Here is a 27,116-nt window from a genome sequence, read left to right on the forward strand (position 1 = left end):
AAGCAAACATGATTGTATTTCTTTATGACAAAAAAAAATAAAATATATATATATATATATATATTTTTTTTTTACTAAGACACCCCCCCCCCCGGTCCGTGGGACAAATTTTCAAGCATTGACCGGTCCGCAAGTACAAAAAGGTTGGGGACCACTGGTGTAAAGCACGTCGCCACTGGACTCTAGAGCAGGGAGATGCATTCTCTGGACCGATGAATCACGCTTTTCCATCTTGCAACCCGATGGACCATTCTGGGTTTGGAGGTTGCCAGGAGAACGATACATTTCGGACTGCATTTTGAAATTTGGTGGAGGAGGAATTATGGTGTGGGGTTGTTTCTCAGGTGTTGGGCTTGGCCCCTTAGGTCCAGTGAAAGGAACTATGAATGCTCCAGGATACCAAAACATTTTTGGACAATTCCATGCTCCCAACCTTGTGGGAACAGTTTGGAGCGGGCCCATTGTCCTGTTGGAACACCCAACTGCGCCCAAGACCCAACCTCCGGGCTGATGATTTTAGGTTGTCCTGAACAATTTGGAGGTAATGTTCCTTTTTCATTGTCCCATTTACTCTCTGTAAAGCACCAGTTCCATTGGCAGCAAACCAAGCCCAGAGCATAATACTACCACCACCATGCTTGACGGTAGGAATGGTGTTCCTGGGATTAAAGGTCTCATTTTTTCTCCTCCAAACATATTGCTGGGTATTGTGGCCAAACAGCTCAATTTATTGTATTATCCGACCACAGAACTGTGGGGTTGTTTTTCCAGGAGTTGGGCTTGGCCCCTTAGTTCCAGTGAAAGGAACTTTGAACGCTCCAGGATACCAAAAACATTTTTGGACAATTCCATGCTCCCAACCTTGTGGGAACAGTTTGGAGCGGGGCCCCTTCCTCTTCCAACATGACTGTGCACCAGGGCACAAAGCGGGGTCCATAAAGACATGGATGACAGAGTCTGGTGTGGATGAACTTGACTGGCCTGCACAGAGTCCTGACCTGAACCCGATAGAACACCTTTGGGATGAATTAGAACGGAGACTGGGAGCCAGGCCTTCTTGACCAACATCAGTGTGTGACCTCACCAATGCGCTTTTGGAAGAAGGGTGGAAAATTCCTATAAACACACTCCGCAACCTTGTGGACAGCCTTTCCAGAAGAGTTGAAGCTGTGATAGCTGCAAAAAGTGGACCCACATCATATTGAACCCTATGGTACATGTGATGCATGATGTTGATCAATAAAATAATTAATATTCAGGTATGAAGATATTTAATACAGCATAAAGAGAACATCAATAGCAGAAAATTTCACAGACTGACAAACATTTACTGCATTACTTTATAATCAGCATCGTGACAGAAAAATGAAAATAAAATCAAAAATTACATTTTCCGACAAAGTCTTCCCAACAAACTTGACTTCAAAGTATTGCACAACAACCAAACGTCTTTTCTTTCAACTTGTCAACAGAAACATGAAAAAAAACGCATTGGGATGTATAAAAGAAAATAAAAAAAGTCATATTTCAGTAAACTTTTAACGTGAGACGTCAACAAGCGCCTTCACAGCTTCTTTTTTTGTTTTAAATGTATTTATTTGAGTTTTATTGAAAGAAAATGAGTTTGTTGAATGACAGAATCACTAAAAACACACCAAAGTTCAAAACAATGTTGCTTTGTGTTAGTGATGACAAAGCCTGTCAACATTTGATGTCATTTTTCTTAAAGTGACAGCGCGCAGGCGGCCAATAAAAAAGGCCCTGCAGGCGCACTTTGATGATATGGTTTATATAGCGCAGCTGTATGAATTTCCACTTTGGGTTTCATTTCCAGTTTTCTAAACTATCCCGTTCTCTTGTTTGGCTTCTTTTATTTGTCCACGAGATCAGAACCAGAAGAGGTAGAACGAAGAACACTGGCAGCAAAAATTGCAAATAAAAAAAGGTTTCTATTTTCAACCTACTACATCAGGAGGTTGCCTACAGCCACAGCTGTCCATGCTAACCCGCAGAAAGGAAAAAGTTACACTTTTAAATTGACGACAAACAGCTTGGCTGTTCGCTCTTTCACAGCTTATGAGAAGTCGCACAACTTTTTTGGACGCATTCACTTGGTTTTTGTCACACTTCTTCATTGAGGTCATCGTTTTATGTTTTTTAATATGTAACACGCATGCATGCCGTGTGTGTGTGTGTGTGTGTGTAGCACCAAGGTGTGTGTGTACGTCAGGCAAGTGCTGTTGCTGCAACACAAATCTTAGCTAATTGTTGTGTCATCAGGATCAAAAAGTGGCTAAAATATGCCCAAAAAATGTGCCATTTTCCAAAAAGGGGAGGAAAAATGGAATATGACCAATACAAGTCATATTTTTAATTTATTAAAACTTTTTGCATCATACTAGAAAAAAGGTGACTTATAATTGTACAAGAAAAATGCAAAATGTTACAATAATAATCATTTTTATTATTTTTTATTTAAATATGTTGCGACGTTGTTGATAATATTGTCAATAATGATTATCTGTCATTTTTGTTAATTATTGTTAGTAACTGTTGTCGGAAATTATTGTTGGTAATTATAGTAAATGATTATTGTTGGTACTCATTGTTAATATTCATTGTCAGTAATCATTGTTAATAAATATTGTTGGTAACTGTTTTTGAAAAATTATTATTGGTAATTATTGTTAATGATTATTGTTTGTCATAACTGGTGGTAATTATTAATTATTGTCGGAAGTTATCGTTAATTATTGTTGGTAATATATGTTGGTAATTATTGTTAGAAATGATTGTCAATTATTATTGTTAATAATTAATTTAAATAATTATAGTACAAATTCATTGTTGTCAGTATTTATTGTTGTAGTTATGGTTGGTAATGATTGTTAATAATTATTGTTAGTCAGTTTTGTTTGTAATATACATTAGTAATTATTGTCAATAATTGTTATTAATTATTGTTAATAATTATTATTGCTTTATGTCAACAATTATTGTTGGTAATTTTTCTGTGAATTTTGTCCATAATTAATGTTGGTAATTATTGTCAATAATTATCGATGCTTACTGTCAAGAGTTTTTGTTAAAAATAAAATTTTCTGTAATTTTTGTCCTTAATGTTGGTACTTATTGTTAATAATTAATGTTGAAAATTATTGTCTGTTATTTTTTAAAACAATTATTGTTACTAATAATTGCTGTTAAATATTGTTGAAAAAATGATCGTAATTGTTATGAACAATTATTGATAAGAATGATTGTTAATAATGTAAATATTGTCAATTATTACTGTTGGTAATTATTGTCAATAAATATTTTGGGTAAATATTGTTGATAATTACTGTCAATAATTGTATAAAATGATTGGTCATTTTTGTTGGTAATTATTGTTAATAATTATTGCTGGTAATTTCGTAAATAATTACAGGCAATAATAATTGTTAGTAATTATTGTTAATGATTATTGTTGCTTACTGTCAATAACTATTGTTAAAAATTATTGTTCGTATTTTTTTCTGTAGTTTCTGTCTGTAATTATTGTTAGTAACTAATGTTGAAAATTACTGTCTTTAATTATTTTTAAACAATTTTTGTTACTAATTATTGCTGTTAATTTTAGCTTTTAATCGTAATTGTTAAAAACAATTATTGTTATTAATTATTGTTGGGACTGTAATTACTGTCAATAATTATTGTTATGTGATTATTCATAATTATTTTTGGAATTTAATGCAAATATTTGTGTTGGTAATTATTGTTATCACAATTGTTGGTAAATATTTTTTAATTTTTGTTTATTTTTGGTAATTATCATCAATAATTATTGTTGGTAATTATTGACTGTATTTATTATTAATTATTGTTACATATTTTTTGTTTGTTATTGTTGGTAGTCAGTGTTAGCAATTATTGTAAAAAATTATAGTTGGTAATTTTTGTCTGTAATTATTTACGGAAATGTTTGTCAATATTTTTTGTTCATGATTACTGTTGCTAATCATTGTTGGTAATTATTGTGAACAGTTATTGTCAATAATTATTTTTGGTAATTATTGTTAACATTTTTGTTGGTAATTTATTTTTTAAATTATTGTTGGAAATAATTGTCAGTAATCATTTTTGTAATAATTATTGTCAATATTTATTGCTGGTATTTATTGTAAATAACTATTTTTGGTAATTATCGTCCACATTTTTTGTTGGTAATTATTGTTGGTAATGTTATTATTACATATTTTTTGTAAATTATTGTTGGTAACAATAGCTGGTAATTATGATGAATAATTATTGTTACATTTTTTGTCCGTGATGATTGTTATAAATTATTGTTAGCAATGTTTGTAGTTAATTATTGTTAATAATTACTGTCATTGTTATAATTTATTGTTGGTAATTTTCTCAGTGAATATTGTTGCTAATTTTAGTTAATGATTATTGTTGGTAATTATTGTTAAAGGCCTACTGAAATGATTTTTTTTTATTTAAACGGGAATAGCAGATCCATTCTATGTCATACTTGATCATTTCGCGATATTGCCATATCTTTGCTGAAAGGATTTAGTAGAGAAAATCGACGATAAAGTTTGCAACTTTTGCTTGCTGATAAAAAAAAAGCCTTGCCTGTACCGGAAGTAGCGTGACGTCACAGGAGCTAGGATTCCTCACAATTCCCCATTGTTTACAATGGAGCGAGAGAGATTCGGACCGAGAAAGTGACGATTACCCCATTAATTTGAGCGAGGATGAAAGATTCGTAGATGAGGAACGTTACAGGACTTGAGAGGCAGTGATGGACGTATCTTTTTTCGCTCTGACCGTAACTTAGGTACAAGCTGGCTCATTGGATTCCACACTCTCCTTTTTCTATTGTGGATCACGGATTTGTATTTTAAACCACCTCGGATACTACATCCTCTTGAAAATGAGAGTCGAGAACGCGAAATGGACATTCAGTGCCTTTTATCTCCACGACAATACATCGGCGAAATGCTTTAGCTACGAGCTAACGTGATAGCATTGTGCTTTAACTGCATATAGAAACAAAAAAAATAAACCCCTGACTGGAAGGATAGATAGAAAATCAACAATACTATTAAACCGTGGACATGTAAATACACGGTTAATGCTTTCCAGGCTGGCGAAGGTTAACAATGCTGTGCTAACGACGCCATTGAAGCTAACTTAGCAACTTAGCAACCAGACCTCACAGAACTATGTACTCTCTCCTTTTTCTATTGTGAATCACGGATTTGTATTTTAAACCACCTCGGATACTATATCCTCTTGAAAATGAGAGTCGAGCACGCGAAATGGACATTTAAAGTGACTTATCTCCAAGACAATACATCGGTGACACACTTAGCTACTGAGCTAGCGCGTAGCATCGTTCTCAAATGAAGATAGAAACCCATCAACAGCCGTGCTCACCTGCATTCCAGCGATCAACGGCACGACGAAGGACTTCATCCGTGGGTTTGGCGGCAAGCATCGGCTAGGCGTAGTAAGTAGTCCTTGTTGTGTTGCTGTAAGTATTGTAATGCCCCGCAGTGGAGAAGGAGTCACACAGACGAGGAAGCGCTGCTCAATCGCTTTATTAACAAGCGGTAACTGGTTGTAGTTCAAAAAGTAACGCACACACATACACGAGCTGCTGTTAGCCAAAACTCACGCTCACACACACTCAAGTTCTCCGCCAACTCACTCGCGCATGCGCGTTCCCCAAACCCTTAAAGACAGTACACTAATGCAAATATCACAGATATTACAGTATAATACTTAGCCGCTAAGACACCGATCGATCCCACCTACAACGTTCTTCTTTGCAGTCTCCATTGTTCATTAACCAAATTGCAAAAGATTCACCAACACAGATGTCCAGAATACTGTGGAATTTTGTCGAAGAAAACAAGAGGCTTTTCTATCGGGTCCGATGGGGTCCAACCACTTCCGTTGCTTTTGTGACGTCACGCGCATAAATCATATCCAAAGGAGTTTTTCAACCGGAAGTGTGGCTGGAATTTTAAAATTGCACTTTATAAGTTAACCCGGCCGTATTGGCATGTGTTGCAATGTTAAGATTTCATCATTGATATATAAACTATCAGACTGCGTGGTTGGTAGTAGTGGCTTTCAGTAGGCCTTTAACAAACATTGTTCATTGTTATTGGTAACAATCATGGTTGGTACTGTAAATATGAATAATTATTGTTGATGAGAGTTATTAAATATTGTTGGTAATTATTGCTGCAAATGTTCAGCTAACAGCTTCAACTTATACAACTAAATTATTATTAGAAATGAGGATTTGGTGATAAAAGTCTTTGGCTGTTTTGAATGTGTGTGTGTGTGTGTGTGTGTGTGTGTGTGTGTGTGTGTGTGTGTGTGTGTGTGTGTGTGTGTGTGTGTGTGCGCGTGTTAGGTGGTGCTTAAAGCTGTCAATGGGAGTATTCACTTCTGCATTTGGAAACCTTGTTCCAATATTTTTTGTCTTTTTTTGTTGTCATTTTGTATAAAATAATTACTTTGCAAAGTGTTGTTCATGCATTGCGCTAATGTTTAGCTACGGTTAAGCTAAATGTTTAGCTATCATTTAGCTGACGTTTAGCTAACGTTTAACAAATGTTAAGCTAAATGTTTAGCTAACGTTGCATAAATATTAAGCTAAATGTTTAGCTAACGTTGAACAGATGTTAAGCTAATGTTTAGCTAACGTTGCACAAATGTTAAGCTAACGTTGCACAAATGTTAAGCTAAATGTTTAGCTAACGTTGAACAAATGTTATGCTAAAGGTTTAGCTAAAGTTTAACGAATGTTAAGCTAAAGGTTTAGCTAAACAATTGTAAGCAAAAGACAAAAAAAATTCAGACGCGATGCTTAAATTGGCCCCGCCCACTTTGCCACGTGAACCACTATCACTATAAAAAATGTCAAATGTGTGGCATGCTGAGATAGTCCGTGACAGTCAGTGCAAATACATTTTGGATTTAGAAAAGAAAAAGGTTGATCCCAGTAGTGGCTGGAGTAGCAGCTCTGAGACCAAGGTGCCCATGAACGGTTCAACAAGGACACCAGGTAGAAAAGCAGCGCGGTGTCATTGTTCAACACCTTTATCAAACAATAAATAAACATTGTCCTTTGCTGGGTCATGTGACTATGATGTCACTTCCTGCTCCGGGAGACATTTTGTCTAAGCTCACCTTACAGGAGCTTCTGCTCGATGATTTGTTCATTCCTCGCTAACTTCATGTCCAGACGTCCATGTTCCACAAACACTTTGTTATGTCTACTCCAACTGTGTCCACTCATATTGTGTCCACTCCGATTACGTCCACTCCAAAAGTGTCCACTCCAAAAGTGTCCAATTATGCGCGAAAATGTCCAAAATGTCCAGATATGTCCACTCCAAAAGCGTCCAATTATGTCCAGATGTGCCCAAATATATTCAGATATGTCCAGAAATGGTCAGATATGTCCACCCCAAAAATGTCCAGATATGTCCAAAATTGTCCTGGTATGTCCAAAAATATTCAGATAATGCAAAATATGGCAAAAAATGCAAATATGTCGAGGTATGTTCAAAAATGTCTATAAATGTCAAGAAATGTCCAAACATGTCAAAATATTTCCAGATATGTCCAAAAATGTCTAAAAATGTCCAAAAACGTCCAGATATGTCCAAAAATGTCTAAATATGTCTATGTATGTCCAAAAACGTATATATCTAAATATGTCCAGATGTGTCCAAATATGTCTAAATATGTCCAGATGTCTCCTAAAATGTCTAAATATGTCCAGATGTGTCCAAACATGTCTAAATATGTCCAGATGTGTCCTAAAATGTCTAAATATGTCCAAATATGTCTAAGTATGTCCAAACATGTTTAAATATGTCCAGAATTGTTTAAATATGTCTAGAAATGTTTAAATATGTCCATACGTATCTAAATATGTCCAGATGTGTCCAAACATGTCTAAATATGTCCAGAAATGTTTAAATATATCCAAATATGTCTAAATATGTCCAAATGTGCCCAAACACGTCCAAATATGTCTAAATATGTCCAGATGTGTCCTAAAATGTCTACATTTGTCCAGATATGTTCCATATGTCTAAATATGTCCAGATGTGTCCAAACATGTCCAAATATGTCTAAATATGTCCAGATGTCTCCTAAAATGTCTAAATATGTCCAGATGGGTCCAAACATGTCTAAGTATGTCCAGATGTGTCCTAAAATGTCTAAATATGTCCAAATATGTATAAGTATGTCCAAACATGTCTAAATACAGTATGTCCAGAAATGTTCAAATATGTCCATACATGTCTAAATATGTCCAGATGTGTCCTAAAATGTCTAAATTTGTCCGGATATGTCCAAACATGTCAAAATATGTCCAGATGTCTCCTAAAATGTCTAAATTTGTCCAGGTATGTCCAAACATGTCTAAATATGTCCAGATGTGTCCTAAAATGTCTAAATATGTCCAAATATGTATAAGTATGTCCAAACATGTCTAAATACAGTATGTCCAGAAATGTTCAAATATGTCCATACATGTCTAAATATGTCCAGATGTGTCCTAAAATGTCTAAATATGTCCAGATGTGTCCAAACATGTCCAAATATGTCCAGATGTCTCCTAAAATGTCTAAATATGTCCAAATGTGTCCTAACATGTCTAAATATGTATAAATATGTCCTTACGTGTCCAACAATGTCTAAATATGTCCAGATGTGTCTTAACATGCCTAAAATGTCCAGATGTGTCCTAACATGTCCAAAAATGTCTAGATATGTCTAGATATGTGTAAATATGTCCAGATGTGTCCTAACATGTCCAAAAATGTCTAAATATGTGTAAATATGTCCAGATGTGTCCTAACATGTCCAAAAATGTCTAAATATGTGTAAATATGTCCACATGTGTCCTAAGTCCAAAAATGTCCAGATATATGTAAATATGTCCAGATGTGTCCTAACATGTCCAAAAATGTCTACATATGTGTCTTAAAATGTCTAAATATGTCCAGCTGTGTCCTAAAATGTCTAAATATGTCCAAATATGTCTATGTCCATACATGTCTAAATATGTCCAGATGTGTCCTAAAATGTCTAAATGTGTCCAAATATGTTCAAATATATATGTCCAGATGTGTCCTAAAATGTCTAAATATGTCCAAACATGTCCAAATATGTCTAAATATGTCCAGATATGTCCTAACATGTCTAAAAATGTGTAAATATGTCCAGATGTGTCCTAACATGTCCAAAAATGTGTAAATATGTCCAGATGTGTCCTAAAATATCTAAATATGTCCAAACATGTCCAGATATGTCCAGATGTGTCTTAACTAGGGATGATGTTTGATAAGAAATTATCGAGTTCGAGCCTATTATCGAATCCTCTTATCGAACCGATTCCTTATCGATTCTCTTATCGAGTCCAGATAGGTTGTTGTATATGGAAAAAAACACAATATTCGGTTTAACAAAAGCTCACTTTTATTATATAATAAAAAAATAAAATCTAATAAATAAATAAATATTGACTGTTACCCACCTAAAAAAATAAAATAAAATAAATAAATATTGACTGTTGTTACCCAAAGTATATTAAGTGGGATTTTTCAGACAAACAAATATATACAGTAACACAAAAACAACCTGTCCCTGTGATCACTATAGGTGTATAAATAATAATATAGTGTTAAATAAAATCAGTCCCTTGGGCACAAAACTGAAAATAATACAGCTCTCCAAAAAGTGCACTTCTGCTGCTATTTGACATAACTGTTTGTTATGATGCTTTGACATTTTTGCACTTTATTTCTTTATTGAAAGAAAATTCTATGAAGAGAAAAGTTCTTTGCAAATGTGGTTACAATGCTAAAAAATGAAAAGTTAAAGCTAAAAAAAGAAATACACTTTATTGAGTTAACATTATTTATTTATGGGGGAAAAATGTTATGAGCTAGAGAATATAACAACTACACTACCCAGCATGCAACAGGAGTTACGCGCATGCGCGGTAGCCCGAAAAGTGTTGCATGTTGCCACGCTGTGAAAGTAAACGTCAAGAACTCAGCCAACACGCCTCGTCTGCATTATTTATAATTAGACAGACAACACATCTACAGTGTGATTTTGTTTTGTTTACAAGGAAAGAAAAACAAAAGTTAAAAAAGAGAGATATGTTGTATATATATGTATGTGCTGCGGTTGTTTTAAGAACGTTGCGACAGCTGCCGTAAAGGTGGTGCGTTGCTAGCCTGGTTGCTATGTTTCCGGTTGGTCGTAAAAGTGTTCGTCATGGGTTTTACCCTGCTAAAATCTCTCAGTAAAGTTATTCGATGGATTATAGCTTTTGTTTTGAACTTTATTACACCTTGGAGCGCTTTTTCCCGTCCATTGTTTTCCTGCTTTCGCTATCTGCGCCTAATGACTGAGCTACGTGACGTCATTTCTTGTGATGTCACACGGAGCATTTCTGGTCGGGACGGCATTCGAATAAAGAATCAACTCTTTTCCTTTACTATAGTGGTCTCGATAACGGGTACCGGTTCTCAAAAAGGGATTCGAGTCCAAGGACTCGGTTCTTTTCTTATCAAACAACCGGGAAAACCGGTTTTGAGTATCATCCCTAGTCTTAACATGTCCAAAAATGTCCAGATATGTCCTAACATGTCCAAAAATGTCCAGATATGTCCTAACATGTCCAAAAATGTCTAAATATGTCCAGATGTGTCCTAACATGTCCAAAAATGTCTAAATATGTGTAAATATGTCCAGATGTGTCCTAACATGTCAAAAAATGTCTAAATGTGTAAATATGTCCAGATGTGTCCTAACATGTCCAAAAATGTCTAAATGTGTAAATATGTCCAGATATGTCCAGATGTGTCCTAACATGTCCAAAAATGTCTAAATGTGTAAATATGTCCAGATATGTCCAGATGTGTCCTAACATGTCCAAAAATGTGTAAATATCTCCAGATGTGTCCTAACATGTCCACAAATGTCTAAATGTGTAAATATGTCCAGATGTGTCCTAACATGTCCAAAAATGTCTAAATGTGTAAATATGTCCAGATGTGTCCTAACATGTCCAAAAATGTCTAAATGTGTAAATATGTCCAGATGTGTCCTAACATGTCCAAAAATGTCTAAATGTGTAAATATGTCCAGATGTGTCCTAACATGTCCAAAAATGTCTAAATGTGTAAATATGTCCAGATGTGTCCTAACATGTCCAAAAATGTCTAAATGTGTAAATATGTCCAGATGTGTCCTAACATGTCCAAAAATGTCTAAATATCTCCAGATGTGTCCTAACATGTCCACAAATGTCTAAATGTGTAAATATGTCCAGATGTGTCCTAACATGTCCAAAAACGTCTAAATGTGTAAATATGTCCAGATGTGTCCTAACATGTCCAAAAATGTCTAAATGTGTAAATATGTCCAGATGTGTCCTAACATGTCCAAAAATGTGTAAATATCTCCAGATGTGTCCTAACATGTCCACAAATGTCTAAATGTGTAAATATGTCCAGATGTGTCCTAACATGTCCAAAAATGTCTAAATGTGTAAATATGTCCAGATGTGTCCTAACATGTCCAAAAATGTCTAAATGTGTAAATATGTCCAGATGTGTCCTAACATGTCCAAAAATGTCTAAATGTGTTAATATGTCCAGATGTGTCCTAACATGTCCACAAATGTCTAAATGTGTAAATATGTCCAGATATGTCCAGATGTGTCCTAACATGTCCAAAAATGTGTAAATATCTCCAGATGTGTCCTAACATGTCCACAAATGTCTAAATGTGTAAATATGTCCAGATGTGTCCTAACATGTCCAAAAATGTCTAAATGTGTAAATATGTCCAGATGTGTCCTAACATGTCCAAAAATGTCTAAATGTGTAAATATGTCCAGATGTGTCCTAACATGTCCAAAAATGTCTAAATGTGTAAATATGTCCAGATGTGTCCTAACATGTCCAAAAATGTCTAAATGTGTAAATATGTCCAGATGTGTCCTAACATGTCCAAAAATGTCTAAATGTGTAAATATGTCCAGATGTGTCCTAACATGTCCAAAAATGTCTAAATGTGTAAATATGTCCAGATATGTCCAGATGTGTCCTAACATGTCCAAAAATGTGTAAATATCTCCAGATGTGTCCTAACATGTCCACAAATGTCTAAATGTGTAAATATGTCCAGATGTGTCCTAACATGTCCAAAAATGTCTAAATGTGTAAATATGTCCAGATGTGTCCTAACATGTCCAAAAATGTCTAAATGTGTAAATATGTCCAGATGTGTCCTAACATGTCCAGAAATGTCTAAATGTGTAAATATGTCCAGATGTGTCCTAACATGTCCAAAAATGTCTAAATGTGTAAATATGTCCAGATGTGTCTTAACATGTCCAAAAATGTCTAAATATGTCCAGATGTGTCTTAACATGTCCAAAAATGTCTAAATATGTCCAGATGTGTCTTAACATGTCCAAAAATGTCTAAAAATGTGTAAATATGTCCAGATATGTCCAGATGTGTCCTAACATGTCCAAAAATGTCTAAATATGTCCAGATATGTCCAGATGTGTCTTAACATGTCCAAAAATGTCTAAAAATGTGTAAATATGTCCAAATGTGTCTTAACATGTCCAAAAATGTCTAAATATGTCCAGATGTGTCTTAACATGTCCAAAAATGTCTAAATGTGTAAATATGTCCAGATGTGTCCTAACATGTCCAAAAATGTCTAAATGTGTAAATATGTCCAGATGTGTCTTAACATGTCCAAAAATGTCTAAATATGTCCAGATGTGTCTTAACATGTCTAAAAATGTGTAAATATGTCCAGATGTGTCCTAACATGTCCAAAAATGTCTAAATGTGTAAATATGTTCAGATGTGTCTTAACATGTCCAAAAATGTCTAAAAATGTGTAAATATGTCCAGATATGTCCAGATGTGTCCTAACATGTCCAAAAATGTCTAAATATGTCCAGATATGTCCAGATGTGTCTTAACATGTCCAAAAATGTCTAAATATGTGTAAATATGTCGGGATGTGTCCTTGGAGGCAGCAGAAGTCCTTCCAACAAGTGGACATGTGGTCAGAGAGAGACATCAATTGTGTGAAAAAGGATGGTTGGAGTCAGGGTTGACGAGGCTGAGATGAGATGAGGAGTGGGAGTGGAAGTGGGAGTGGAAGTGGAAGTGGGAGTGGAAGTGGGAGTGGGAGTGGGAGTGGAAATGGGGATGTCACGTCCGTGTGGTGGATATGTACAAGAAAGAATGTCTTCACAGTCAATATGACTTGTTGTTCAGTTAGCTTAGCATCACCTAGCGCGGCGGGCCGTCCGGCGCCGAGGTCGACGTCGGGGTGCCGGGGGTGGAGGAGCGCGTGGCGGCCGGGGTGGCGGCGGGCGGCGTCGGCGCGGGACTCCCCGTGCAGCTGCTAGGGGTGCGGGCGGGGGAGGTGACGGGGGCGGGGGCGTGGGGTGCGGGCGGCGTGGCGCCCTGCTGGAGGGTCTGCCCGCACACGTGATGGTGCTTCTCCCAGTCTTTGTGCTGGCAGAAAGAGCCGCAGTAGCGCGCCGTGTTGCAGCCGCTGCACGTCTCGCTGGCTTTGCGGCCGCAGTTCCAGCAGCTCTGATGGACACACAAACACACCTGGCTTGATCCGTCCTCCGAGAGCTACGCACTGTTCTTTCAACGTTCTGCACTCCCGTTTCCATGCCAGGACACACACGGAGCTCAACTTTCCCACCTTCTTCTCCTGACAGTAAACTACTCAACAGCACCTCTGCTGGTCGCAGCCAAGTAGTGCCAAATGAAAGAATCCGGCTTGGAGGTAAATGATATCCAAATATGGTCGTCCTTTCCTGCAGGCGGCCATATTTGTTTTCTTTTTGGAATAAATCTGCACTCCCACAGCAGCTTTTTCAGAAAGATGCGGCAAAAGTTGTTTTTTTTGTCAATAATATTGAATAAAATTGTGATTTTGTTATCAATGTTTGAAGTCATCCTTGTAACCTTAAAAAGCAAAGGATTTCAACAAAAATATAAAACAAATACTGTATTGATGTTTTACTTGTTTGAAAGCACACAGACTAGATGGCAGTAAAAGTACATACTCATTGACAAATTACTTTTAATTCATGATAACTAAAAATAGTAATTAATTTGGTAATAATTATTAGTCATTTTTGTCACTAAATATCGTTAACAATTACTGACAATTTTTATTTAGCAAAATATTTTTTCAAAATCACCGTTGGTGATTTTTGTTGGTAATTATGCTTGGCAATAATTGTTAATAATTATTGTTGGTAAATGTTGTTACTAATATTTGTTGATCATTATTGTAAACAAAGTTTTTCAAGAATTATTGTCAATACTTATTGTTGGTTATTATTGTTAAAAATTATTGTTGGCACACTCCTAGCAGAGATTAGATGTGTGTTTTTTTTTTTAAAGTATTAATTGTCATTTTACAGTTAGCTAGTGATATTTTTGTGGACAAATCAAGGAAAATACTCAACTTTTCTATCAGGGTGCAGTTGATACATTTGTCCTTGCTGATGCTAATGTTGCAGCTGACATGTTGGCGGAAAGCTAACAACGGAGCTAATACAGAGCAAACACCAAAGCTAATAACAAAATAACACAAAGCTAACAAGAGCGCTGATAACCAACGTAACACAAAGCTAGCACAAAGCTAACAATAACGATAACAACAAAGCTAACAAAATGTCAACAGCATTGCTAACACAACGTTAACAACAAAGTTAAAAACAAATCTAGTACAGCGCTAACAACAATGCTAACAACAAAGCTACCACAGCACTAACAAAAAAGCTAACACAAAGCTGACAAACAACTACCCGAGAGTGACCAAAAAAGCTAACAACAAAACTAAGAAAAAAGCTACCACAGAGCTAATCCAGAGCGAACACCAAAACTGATAACAAAGCTAACACAAAGCTAATAACAAAAGTAACACAAAGCTAACAATAATGATAACAACTAAGCTAACAAAATGTCAGCAGCACTGCTCACACAAAGTTCAAAACAAATCTACTACAGCGCTAACAACAAAGCCATACAACAAAGCAAAAAACAAAGTTAACAAAGCTAACAACAAAACTAACACAAAAGCTAATAACAAAGCTACCACATTGCTAACAACAAAGCTAACACAAAGCTAATACAAAGCTAACACAACGTTAGCACAACACTAACACAAAGCTAATAACAAAGTGAACACAAAACTAACACAACGCTAACAACAAAGCTAACAACAAAGCTAATAACAAAGCTAACAACAAAACTAATAACAAAGCTAACAACAAAGCTAACAACAAAGCTAATAACAAAGTGAACAACAAAGCGAACAACAAAGCTAACATAAAGCTAACAACAAAGCTAACAACAAAGCTAATAACAAAGCTAATAACAAAGCTACCACAAAGCTAATAACACAGCTAACAAAAAAGCTAACAACAAAGCTAACATAAAGCTAACAACAAAGCTAACACAAAGCTAATAACAAAGCTAACAACAAAGCTAACACAAAACTAACACAAAGCCAACAACAAAGTTAACAACAAAGCTAACAACAAAGCTAACACAAAGCTAACAACAAAGCTAACACAAAGCTAACAATAAAGCTAATAACAAAGCTAACAACAAAGCTAATAACAAAGCTAACAATAAAGCTAACAACAAAGCTAACACAAAGCTAACAACAAAGCTAGCATTAAAGCTAATAACAAAGCTAACAACAAAGCTAACACAAAGCTAATAACAAAGCTAACAACAAAGCTAACACAAAGCTAACAGCAAAGCTAACAACAAAGCTAACATTAAAGCTAACAACAAAGCTAACAACAAAGCTAACATTAAAGCTAACACAAAGCTAATAACAAAGCTAACAACAAAGCTAACACAAAGCTCATAACAAAGCTAACAACAAAGCTAACATTAAAGCTAACACAAAGCTAATAACAAAGCTAACAACAAAGCTAACACAAAGCCCATAACAAAGCTAACATTAAAGCTAATAACAAAGCTAACATTAAAGCTCATAACAAAGCTAACAAAAAAGCTAACACAAAGCTAACATTAAAGCTAATAACAAAGCTAACATTAAAGCTCATAACAAAGCTAACAAAAAAGCTAACACAAAGCTCATAACAAAGCTAACAATTCCATTGTGGAAAACTACATTTAAGGCGTTTTTCCGCAGACTTCCGACAAGTTTTCTGTAAAGTCTCCAAGTATTTTCAAGTTGTCGTGATCTTCTCACCTCGCTGGAGTCCTCCTGCTGGTTGATGACAGACATGGCGTCCTCGGCCGCCTGCCGCTTGGCCTCGGCGACGGTGCGCTCCATCTTGGCGCGCTCGCTGCTGATCATGTCGTGTGCTTTACGCTCCGCCTCCGACACCGCCTTCTGCAGCTCCGACACCGCCTGCCGCTTCACCTCGTTCACCGCCTCCTCTGGAAACACACAGGAAGTCAGTCCTGCCGCACCTGCAAGGCAGTGGCAGTCCTGTGACGTCATCATTGGCAACATTTCACTGACATCATCAAATAATTGCAACATGTTCCAAAAGAAGCAGGAAGAACTCTTTTTCAATCCTGACATGTAACGTAATGTTAGCGTGTAGCTCACATCGCTATGCTAGTGTCGCTAAGCGAGCATGTTGTTAAAATATAATATTAGCATGTAGCTCATGTAGCTATGCCAGTGTTGCTAACCAAACATGAGATTAAAACGTAATGTTAGCAAATAGTTCACTTTGCTATGCTAGTGTTGACCTAGCATGATGTCAAAATGTAATTTTAGCATGTAGCTCATAAAGCTATGTTAGTGTTGCTAACATAGCACAATGTTGAAATATAATTTTAGCATGTAGGTCATATAGCAAAGTTCATATTGCTAACACAACAATGTTGAATCATAATGTTAGCATGTAGCTCACTTAGCCACGCCAGTGTTGCTAACCAAGCATGATATTAAAATGTAATGTTAGCATGTAGCTCAAGTAGCTGTGCTAGTGTTGTAAACCTATCATTATTTAAAAATGTAATGTTAGCATGTAGCTCATAAAGCTATGCTAGTGTTGCTAGCATAGCAGGATGTTAAGATATAATTTTAGCATGTAGCTCAAAGCTAGTATTGCTAATGTAGCATGATATTAAAATATAATTTTAGCATGTAGCTCAATGCTAGCATTGCTAACATGGCATGTTGTGAAGATATCATTTTTGCATGTAGCTCAAAACTAGTATTGCTAACATAGCATGATGTTAAAATATAATTTTAGCATGTAGCTCAATGCTAGCATTGCTAACATAGCATGATGTGAATATATAATTTTTGCATGTAGCTCAAAACTACTATTGCTATCATAGCATGATGTTAAGATATAATTTTAGTAAGTAACTCAATGCTAGTATTGCTAACATAGCATGACACTAAGATATACTTTTAGCATGTAGCTCAAAGCCAGTATTGCTAACATAGCATGATGTTAAGATATAATTTTAGCATGTAGCTCAAAGCTAGTATTGCTAACATAGCATGATGTTAAGATTTAATTTTAGCATGTAGGTCACATAGCTATGCTAGTGTTGGTAACATAACATGTTGTTGAAATGTAATGTTAACGTGTAGTTCACATAGCCATGCTAGTTGGTAAAATATAATTTTAGCAAGTAAGTCAATGCTAGTATTGCTAACACTGCATTATAAGATATAATTTTAGCATGTAGGTCACAAAGCTACATATAATTTTAGCAAGTAAGTCATACAGCTATGCTAGTGTTGCTAACATAGCATGATGTTAAGATACAATTTTAGCATGTAGGTCACATAGCTTTGCTAGTGTTGCTAACATAACATGATGTTGAAATGTAATGTTAATGTGTAGTTCACATACCCATGCTAGGTGGTAAAATATAATTTTAGCAAGTAAGTCAATGCTAGTATTGCTAACATAGCATGATGTTAAGATGTAATTTTAGCATGTAGGTCACATAGCTATGCTAGTGTTGCTAACATAACATGTTGTTGAAATGTAATGTTAACGTGTAGTTCACATAGCCATTCTAGTTGGTCAAATATAATTTTAGCAAGTAAGTCAATGCTAGTATTGCTAACATTGCATGATAAGATATAATTTTAGCAAGTAGGTCACATAGCTATGCTAGTGTTGCTAACATAAGATGATGTTGAAATGTAATGTTAACGTGTAGTTCACATAGCCATGCTAGTTGGTAAAATATAATTTTAGCAAGTAAGTCAATGCTGGTATTGCTAACATTGCATGATAAGATATCATTTTAGCAAGTTTTTCACATAGCTATGCTAGTGTTGCTAACATAAGATGATGTTGAAATGTAATGTTAACGTGTAGTTCACATAGCCATGCTAATTGGTAAAATATAATTTTAGCAAGTAAGTCAATGCTAGTATTGCTAACATTCCATTATAAGATATAATTTTAGCATGTAGGTCACAAAGCTACATATAATTTTAGCAAGTAAGTCATACAGCTATGCTAGTGTTGCTAACATAGCATGATGTTAAGACATAATGTTAGCATGTAGGTCACATAGCTTTGCTAGTGTTGCTAACATAACATGATGTTGAAATGTAATGTTAATGTGTAGTTCACATACCCATGCTAGGTGGTAAAATATAATTTTAGCAAGTAAGTCAATGCTAGTATTGCTAACATAGCATGATGTTAAGATACAATTTTAGCATGTAGGTCACATAGCTTTGCTAGTGTTGCTAACATAACATGATGTTGAAATGTAATGTTAACGTGTAGTTCACATAACCATGCTAGTTGGTAAAATATAATTTTAGCAAGTAAGTCAATGCTAGTATTGCTAACATTGCATGATAAGATATAACTTTAGCAAGTAGGTCACATAGCTATGCTAGTGTTGCTAACATAAGATGATGTTGAAATGTAATGTTAACGTGTAGTTCACATAGCCATGCTAGTTGGTAAAATAAAATTTTAGCACGTTACAATGCTAGTATTGCTAACATACTGTAGCATGACTTTAAAATGTAATGTTAGCATGTAGCTCCTATAGATAGCTATGCTAGTGTTGCTAACATAGCATGATGTTAAGATATAATTTTAGCATGTAGCTCAATGCTAGTATTGCTAACATAGCATGATGTTAAGATATCATTTTAGCATGTAGCTCAATGCAAGTATTGCTAAAGAAGCATGATTTTAAAATGTAATGTTAGCATGTAGCTCACATAGCTATACTAGTGTTGCTAACCTAGCATGATGTAAAAATGTAACGTTAGCATGTAGCTCACATAGCTATGCTTGTGTTGCTAACCTAGCATGATGTAAAAATGTAGTGTTAGCATGTAGCTCACATAGCTATGCTAGTGTTGCTAACCTAGCATGATGTAAAAATGTAACGTTAGCATGTAGCTCACATAGCTATGCTAGTGTTGCTAACCTATCTTCTACAAAATGTGTTTTAAGTTCCTATTTGTGACTTCCTGGAAACAATTAATTAGACTTGCACTATTTCACTCTGGGGGGGGGAGGGGGGGGGGGGGGAGCTTCAGTTTCCACATAATTGGGTTTGTTGTCTGACCTTTTGGAACACATCCCTACCAAAAAGTGTACTTCTAATAAATAACCTTTCTCCTCCCACGCCGCCCGTCAAGCCTGTGACCTGCCTAATTGCCTATGCAAATGAGCCCATTTCCATTTAAATGATGCATATTTCCATTGTATCGTCCCACAGGGCCCCCCCCCCCGCCCCCCCCCCCCCCCCCCCCCCCACACACACACACACACACACACACACACGTTATCATTTGGAATGGGGACCAGGTTTTTGATCATGACTTGTGGGGACCACCCTTTCTACAGGTTGTGGAGGCATAAAATAAATGAGGTCAAATGGCCACTGCCCAGTTAGCTCATACATGTCTTTAAAGGCCTACTGAAAGCCACTACTACCGACCACGCAGTCTGATAGTTTATATATCAATGATGAAATCTTAACATTATAACACATGCCAATACGGCCGGGTTAAATTATAAAGTGACATTTTAAATTTGCCGCTAAACTTCCGGTTCGAAACGCCTCTGAGGATGACGTATGCGCGTGACGTAGACCGGCGAACACGGGTATGCCTTCCACATTGAAGCCAATACGAAAAAGCTCTGTTTTCATTTCATAATTCCACAGTATTCTGGACATCTGTGTTCGTGAATCTGTTTCAATCATGTTCATTGCATTATGGAGAAGGAAGCCGAGCAAGCAAAGAAGAAAGTTGTCGGTGCGAAATGGACGTATTTTTCGAACGAAGTCAGCAACAACAATACACAGCCGGCGCTTCTTTGTTTACATTCCCGAAAGATGCAGTCAAGATGGAAGAACTCGGATAACAGAGACTCTAACCAGGAGGACTTTTGACTTGGATACACAGACGCCTGTAGAGAAGTGGGACAACACAGACTCTTATCAGGATTACTTTGATTTGGATGACAAAGACGCAGACGTGCTACTGTGAGTATGCAGCTTTGGCTTCTAAACATTTGATCGCTTGACCGTATGTGCGCAACTTTTTTTTGCGTATGTACGTAACTTTTTTAAAATATATAAGCTTTATGAACCTTGGGTTAGGTGAACGGTCTTTTGGGCTGAGTGATTGTGTGTGTTGATCAGGTGTTTGAATTGTATTGGCGTGTTCTATGGAGCTAGGAGCTAGCAGAGGAGCTAGGAGCTAGCATAACAAACACGCAGGTGTTTTTATGCAGGATTAATTTGTGGCATATTAAATATAAGCCTGGTTGTGTTGTGGCTAATAGAGTATATATATGTCTTGTGTTTATTTACTGTTGTAGTCATTCCCAGCTGAATATCAGGTCACCCCCGGCCTCACAGCATCTTCCCTATCTGAATAGCTTCAACTCCCCACTAGTCCTTCACTTGCACTTTACTCATCCACAAATCTTTCATCCTCGCTCAAATTAATGGGGAAATTGTCGCTTTCTCGGTCCGAATCTCTCTCACTTCATGCGGCCATCATTGTAAACAATAGGGAACTTTGCGTATATGTTCAACTGACTACGTCACGCTACTTCCGGTAGGGGCAAGCCTTTTTTTTATCATATACCAAAAGTTGCAATCTTTATCGTCGTTGTTCTATACTAAATCCTTTCAGCAAAAATATGGCAATATCGCGAAATGATCAAGTATGACACATAGAATGGATCTGCTATCCCCGTTTAAATAAAAAAATTTCATTTCAGTAGGCCTTTAAATCTCTGGATTGATGAAGTAATGTGCTGATCATTCTTACTGGGGATCCCGGGGAAAAAGAGTTCATATGGTTCATGGGGACCAAATTTAAATCATTTTGCATAATTCACACAAATTTGTCCGTGTTAGGGTTAGGGTTAACCCTAACCCTAACACGGACATGTTTTATGGGCCAAAGCTTAAAAATCCCTTAGGCATCTTCAGAATGGATCTGACTATCATTTAAAAAGGTTTTCCTTTAGAGCAGTGGTCCCCAACCACCGGGCCGTGGCCCGGTACCGGTCTGTGGATGGATTGGTACTGGGCCGCACAAGAAAAATAAAATAAAATAAAAAAAATAAAAGTTTATTTATTTTTTATTTTTTTATTAAATCAACATAAAAAACAAGATACACTTACAATTAGTGCACCAACCCAAAAAAACCTCCCTCCCCCATTTACACTCAATCACACAAAAGGGTTGTTTCTTTCTGTTATTAATATTTCTGGTTCCTACATTATGAGCTAGTGCACGAGTTGGAGAAGTTCCGGCTAGACATAGTCGGTCGGACTCACTTCGACGCACAGCAAGGGCTCTGGAACCAGTTCTCTCGAGAGGGCCTGGACTCTCTTCCACTCTGGCATTGCTGGCAGTGAGAGGCGACGAGCTGGGGTGGCAATTCTTGTTGCCCCCCGGCTCAGATCCTGCATGTTGGAGTTCAACCCGGTGGACGAGAGGGTAGCTTCCCTCCACCTTCGGGTGGGGGGACGGGTCCTGACTGTGGTTTGCGCTTACGCGCCAAACTGCAGCTCAGAGTACCCACCCTTTTTGGATTCACTCGAGGGAGTACTTGAGAGTGCTCCCCCGGGTGATTCCCTCGTTCTACTGGGGGACTTCAACGCTCATGTTGGCAGTGACAGTGAAACCTGGAGAGGCGTGATTGGGAAGAATGGTTGCCCTCATCTGAACCCGAGCGGTGTTTTGTTATTGGACTTTTGTGCCCGTCACAGATTGTCCATAACGAACACCATGTTCAAACATAAGGGTGTCCATATGTGCACTTGGCACCGGGACACCCTAGGCCGCAGTTCCATGATCGACTTTGTAGTTGTGTCGTCGGATTTGCGGCCTCATGTTTTGGACACTCGGGTGAAGAGAGGGGCGGAGCTTTCTACCGATCACCACCTGGTGGTGAGTTGGCTGCGATGGTGGGAGAGGATACCGGACAGACCTGGCAGGCCCAAACGCATTGGAGGGTTTGGTGGGAACGTCTGGCAGAGTCTCCTGTCAGAGAGAGTTTCAATTCCCACCTCCGGAAGAACTTTGAACATGTCACGAGGGAGGTGCTGGACATCGAGTCCAAATGGACCATGTTCCGCACCTCTATTGTCGAGGCGGCTGATTGGAGCTGTGGCCGCAAGGTAGTTGGTGCCTGTCGTGGCGGTAATCCTAGAACCCGTTGGTGGACACCGGCGGTGAGGGATGCCGTCAAGCTGAAGAAGGAGTCCTATCGGGTTCTTTTGGCTCATAGGACTCCTGAGGCAGCGGACAGGTACCGACAGGCCAAGCGGTGTGCGGCTTCGGCGGTCGCGGAGGCAAAAACTCGGACATGGGAGGAGTTTGGGGAAGCCATGGAAAACGACTTCCGGACGGCTTCGAAGCAATTCTGGACCACCATCCGCCGCCTCAGGAAGGGGAAGCAGTGCACTGTCTACACCGTGTATGGTGAGGATGGGGTTCTCCTGACCTCGACTGCGGATGTTGTGGATCGGTGGAGGGAATACTTCGAAGACCTCCTCAATCCCACCAACACGTCTTCCTATGAGGAAGCAGTGCCTGGGGAATCTGTGGTGGGCTCTCCTATTTCTGGGGCTGAGGTTGCTGAGGTAGTTAAAAAGTTCCTTGGTGGCAAGGCCTCGGGGGTGGATGAGATCCGCCCAGAGTTCCTTAAGGCTCTGGATGCTGTGGGGCTGTCTTGGTTGACAAGACTCTGCAGCATCGCATGGACATCGGGGGCGGTACCTCTGGATTGGCAGACCGGGGTGGTGGTTTCTCTCTTTAAGAAGGGGAATCGGAGGGTGTGTTCTAACTATCGTGGGATCACACTCCTCTGCCTTCCCGGTAAGGTCTATTCAGGTGTACTGGAGAGGAGGCTACGCCGGATAGTCGAACCTCGGATTCAGGAGGAACAGTGTGGTTTTCGTCCTGGTCGTGGAACTGTGGACCAGCTCTATACTCTTGGCAGGGTTCTTGAGGGTGCATGGGAGTTTGCCCAACCAGTCTACATGTGTTTTATGGACTTGGAGAAGGCATTCGACTGTGTCCCTCGGGAAGTCCTGCGGGGAGTGCTCAGAGAGTATGGGGTATCGGACTGTCTGATTGTGGCGGTCCGCTCCCTGTATGATCAGTGCCAGAGTTTGGTCCGCATTGCCGGCAGTAAGTCGGACACGTTTCCAGTGAGGGTTGGACTCCGCCAAGGCTGCCCTTTGTCACCCATTCTGTTCATAACCTTTATGGACAGAATTTCTAGGCACAGTCAGGGCGTTGAGGGGATCTGGTTTGGTGGCGGCAGGATTAGGTCTCTGCTTTTTGCAGATGATGTGGTCCTGATGGCTTCATCTGGCCAGGATCTTCAGCTCTCACTGAATCGGTTCGCAGCTGAGTGTGAAGCGACTGGGATGAGAATCAGCACCTCCAAGTCCGAGTCCATGGTTCTCGCCCGGAAAAGGGTGGAGTGCCATCTCCGGGTTGCGGAGGAGACCCTGCCCCAAGTGGAGGAGTTCAAGTACCTCGGCGTCTTGTTCACGAGTGAGGGAAGAGTGGATCGTGAGATCGACAGGCGGATCGGTGCGGCGTCTTCAGTAATGCGGACGCTGTATCGATCCGTTGTGGTGAAGAAGGAGCTGAGCCGGAAGGCAAAGCTCTCAATTTACCGGTCGATCTACGTTCCCATCCTCACCTATGGTCATGAGCTTTGGGTTATGACCGAAAGGACAAGATGACGGGTACAAGCGGCCGAAATGAGTTTCCTTCGCCGGGTGGCGGGGCTCTTCCCTTAGAGATAGGGTGAGAAGCTCTGCCATCCGGGGGGAGCTCAAAGTAAAGCCGCTGCTCCTCCACATCGAGAGGAGCCAGATGAGGTGGTTTGGGCATCTGGTCAGGATGCCACCCGAACGCCTCCCTAGGGAGGTGTTTAGGACACGTCCGACCGGTAGGAGGCCACGGGGAAGACCCAGGACACGTTGGGAAGACTACGTTTCCCGGCTGGCCTGGGAACGCCTCGGGATCCCCGGGAGGAGCTGGACGAAGTGGCTGGGGAGAGGGAAGTCTGGGCTTCCCTGCTTAGGCTGCTGCCCCCGCGACCCGACCTCGGATAAGCGGAAGAAGATGGATGGAAAAAAAAATATTTAAAAAAATACAAAAATAAAATAAAATAAATACCATACCACCCCCCCCTCCCCCGGATTCAATTTAAATGCATATTACTCCGGCGCCGCGTGGCGCTCGCTCAGGCACGGCCGCCATATTCTCTTTATGTGCGTCGAAGAAGAGGCCAGGAGAGAGAGACTCCCAGGGAGCGTAAGAAAAGAATGACCCCCAACGGTGCCATGTAAAGGTGGGGATCGAAACCGAAAGTTAACTTGGCACGTGTGCAGTCCATCGAGACATCAATAGAACCGGAGAGAACAATACGGGTGTGTGCGTGGATAAGAAACAGGGTGAGATCGTGTTAGCATTTTTAAGCTAGCCTGCGAGCTAGCACAAACTTTGCCTCTCCAGGAAATGAGCAGTGTCACCCGTCCGTGAGTAAATGTGTGTACCGAATCCGATACTCTTTCTTTGGGACCGATTCGCGTAAAATCCACTTGGCAATCACTCCAGCAGCACTGAGAGCGCACTCCGCCAAAACGACTCCCAGGTAATGTGGACATTTCCAATGCCAACAAAGAAACCGACTAGGTTAAGGCTCCACTTTTCTTTTTTTTTTTTTTCAAAAATGCGCTAGCTTGATGCTAACATACGTTGGCTTTGCTTTTGATGTGCTACCGATTAGCATTAGTGATTTTACACGGCGATTTCAATGCCTCCTCATGTGTAAATGAAAACTACGACCGAGATGCGCGTGACGATCAAAGAACTGGCGTGTAATAATGACAATACTTACAGTTTGAACACTTTGTAGGGTGCAACGAAAACTAAAAAAAACACACCATAAACTATACACTACTGCCATCTAACCTCTTGGACTTGCTACTGTAATTGCAACTTGATGTCATACCTGAAAATGAGATGATAAATTAAAAAATAACAGGCCCGAATGCAGCTGAGATAGGCTCCAGCAGCCCCCTCAACCCCGGAAGGGACAAGCGGTAGAAAATGGATGGATAGAAACAAGATATAACAACTGGACAGTAGTTGTTATAATCAGCTCATTTTTAATTATTGTAAAGCTAATAACAAAGCTAACACAAAGCTAACAACAAAGCTAATAACAAAGCTAATAACAAAGCTAATAACAAAGCTAACAACAAAGCTAACACAAAGCTCATAACAAAGCTAACATCAAAGCTAATAACAAAGCTAATAACAAAGCTAACACAAAGCTCATAAGAAAGATAATACAAAGCTAATAACAAAGCTAATAAAAAAGCTAACAACAAAGCTAACACAAAGCTCATAACAAAGATAATACAAAGCTAACAACAAAGCTAATAACAAAGCTAATAACAAAGCTAATAAAAAAGCTAATACAAAGCTAACAACAAAGCTAACACAAAGCTAATAACAAAGCTAACAACAAAGCTAACAACAAAGCTAATAACAAAGCTAACAACAAAGCTAATAACAAACCTAACAACGAAGCTAACACAAAGCTAATAACAAAGCTAACACAAAGCTAACAACAAAGCTAACAACAAAGCTAATAACAAAGCTCACAACAAAGCTAACAGCAAAGCTAATAACAAAGCTAACACAAAGCTTATAACAAAGCTAACAACAAAGCTAATAACAAAGCTAAAAACAAAGCTAACAAACAAAGCTAATAATAAAGCTAACAAACAAAGCTAATAACAAAGCTAACACAAAGCTAATAACAAAGCTAACAACAAAGCTAATAAAGCTAACAACAAAGCTAATAACAAAGCCAACACAAAGCTAAAAACAAAGCTATTAACAAAGCTAACACAAAGCTAATAAGAAAGCTAATAACAAAGCTAACACAAAGCTCATGACAAAGCTAACACAAAGCTAACAACAAAGCTAACAACAAAGCTAATAACAACGCTAATAACAAAGCTAATAACAAAGCTAATAACAAAGCTAACAACAAAGCTAATAACAAAGCTAATAACAAAGCTAACAAAAAAGCTAACAACAAAGCTAACATAACGCTAACAACAAAGCTAACACAAAGCTAACACAAAGCTAACACAAAGCTAATAAGTTCAGTTTTCAAATAATTGGGTTTGTTGTCTGACCTTTTGGAACACATCCCTACCAAAAAGTGTACTTCTAATAAATAACCTTTCTGCTCCGTCATTTATCATCAATAACAATTAATATTTATTAACACACATAGAAGAATTAAAATTTGGTACGTTTATTAAATCGGTATCCCTATTCATGAGACAGTAAGTTCCATGATGCGGACACGTTTGTTACCGGATACTTTCTAATACTGCCTTGGGGACTTTTGCATGTGTAAGTAATATGGAACTATACTTGTTTATGTTGATAAATGTATTGTTCAATGATTATTACCAATGTCTAGCTTGTGTGCTATT

At 38.3% G+C, this 27,116-nt stretch overlaps 1 protein-coding gene across 6 annotated transcripts in view; it reads right to left on the minus strand.

Annotated features, from left to right (window-relative positions):
- Window positions 1-27,116, minus strand: part of runx1t1 (RUNX1 partner transcriptional co-repressor 1) — a 113,532-nt gene that overhangs the window by 22,884 nt on the left and 63,532 nt on the right. For 4 of the 6 annotated variants that reach the window (XM_062047319.1, XM_062047317.1, XM_062047318.1 and 1 more), the window contains exons 10-11: window positions 16,336-16,526; window positions 12,952-13,676 (exon numbers count right to left, since the gene is read on the minus strand). In XM_062047319.1, coding sequence (XP_061903303.1) covers window positions 13,368-13,676; window positions 16,336-16,526 — 500 coding nt within the window. In that variant the 3' untranslated portion in view covers window positions 12,952-13,367. Of the gene's footprint in view, window positions 1-12,951; window positions 13,677-16,335; window positions 16,560-27,116 lie in introns of those variants that run through there. The other 2 variants (XM_062047315.1, XR_009826215.1) reach the window with 2 other exon arrangements.

The sequence above is a fragment of the Entelurus aequoreus genome, linkage group LG05 (genome assembly GCF_033978785.1).
Source record: "Entelurus aequoreus isolate RoL-2023_Sb linkage group LG05, RoL_Eaeq_v1.1, whole genome shotgun sequence".
Classification (NCBI taxonomy): Eukaryota; Metazoa; Chordata; class Actinopteri; order Syngnathiformes; family Syngnathidae; genus Entelurus; species Entelurus aequoreus.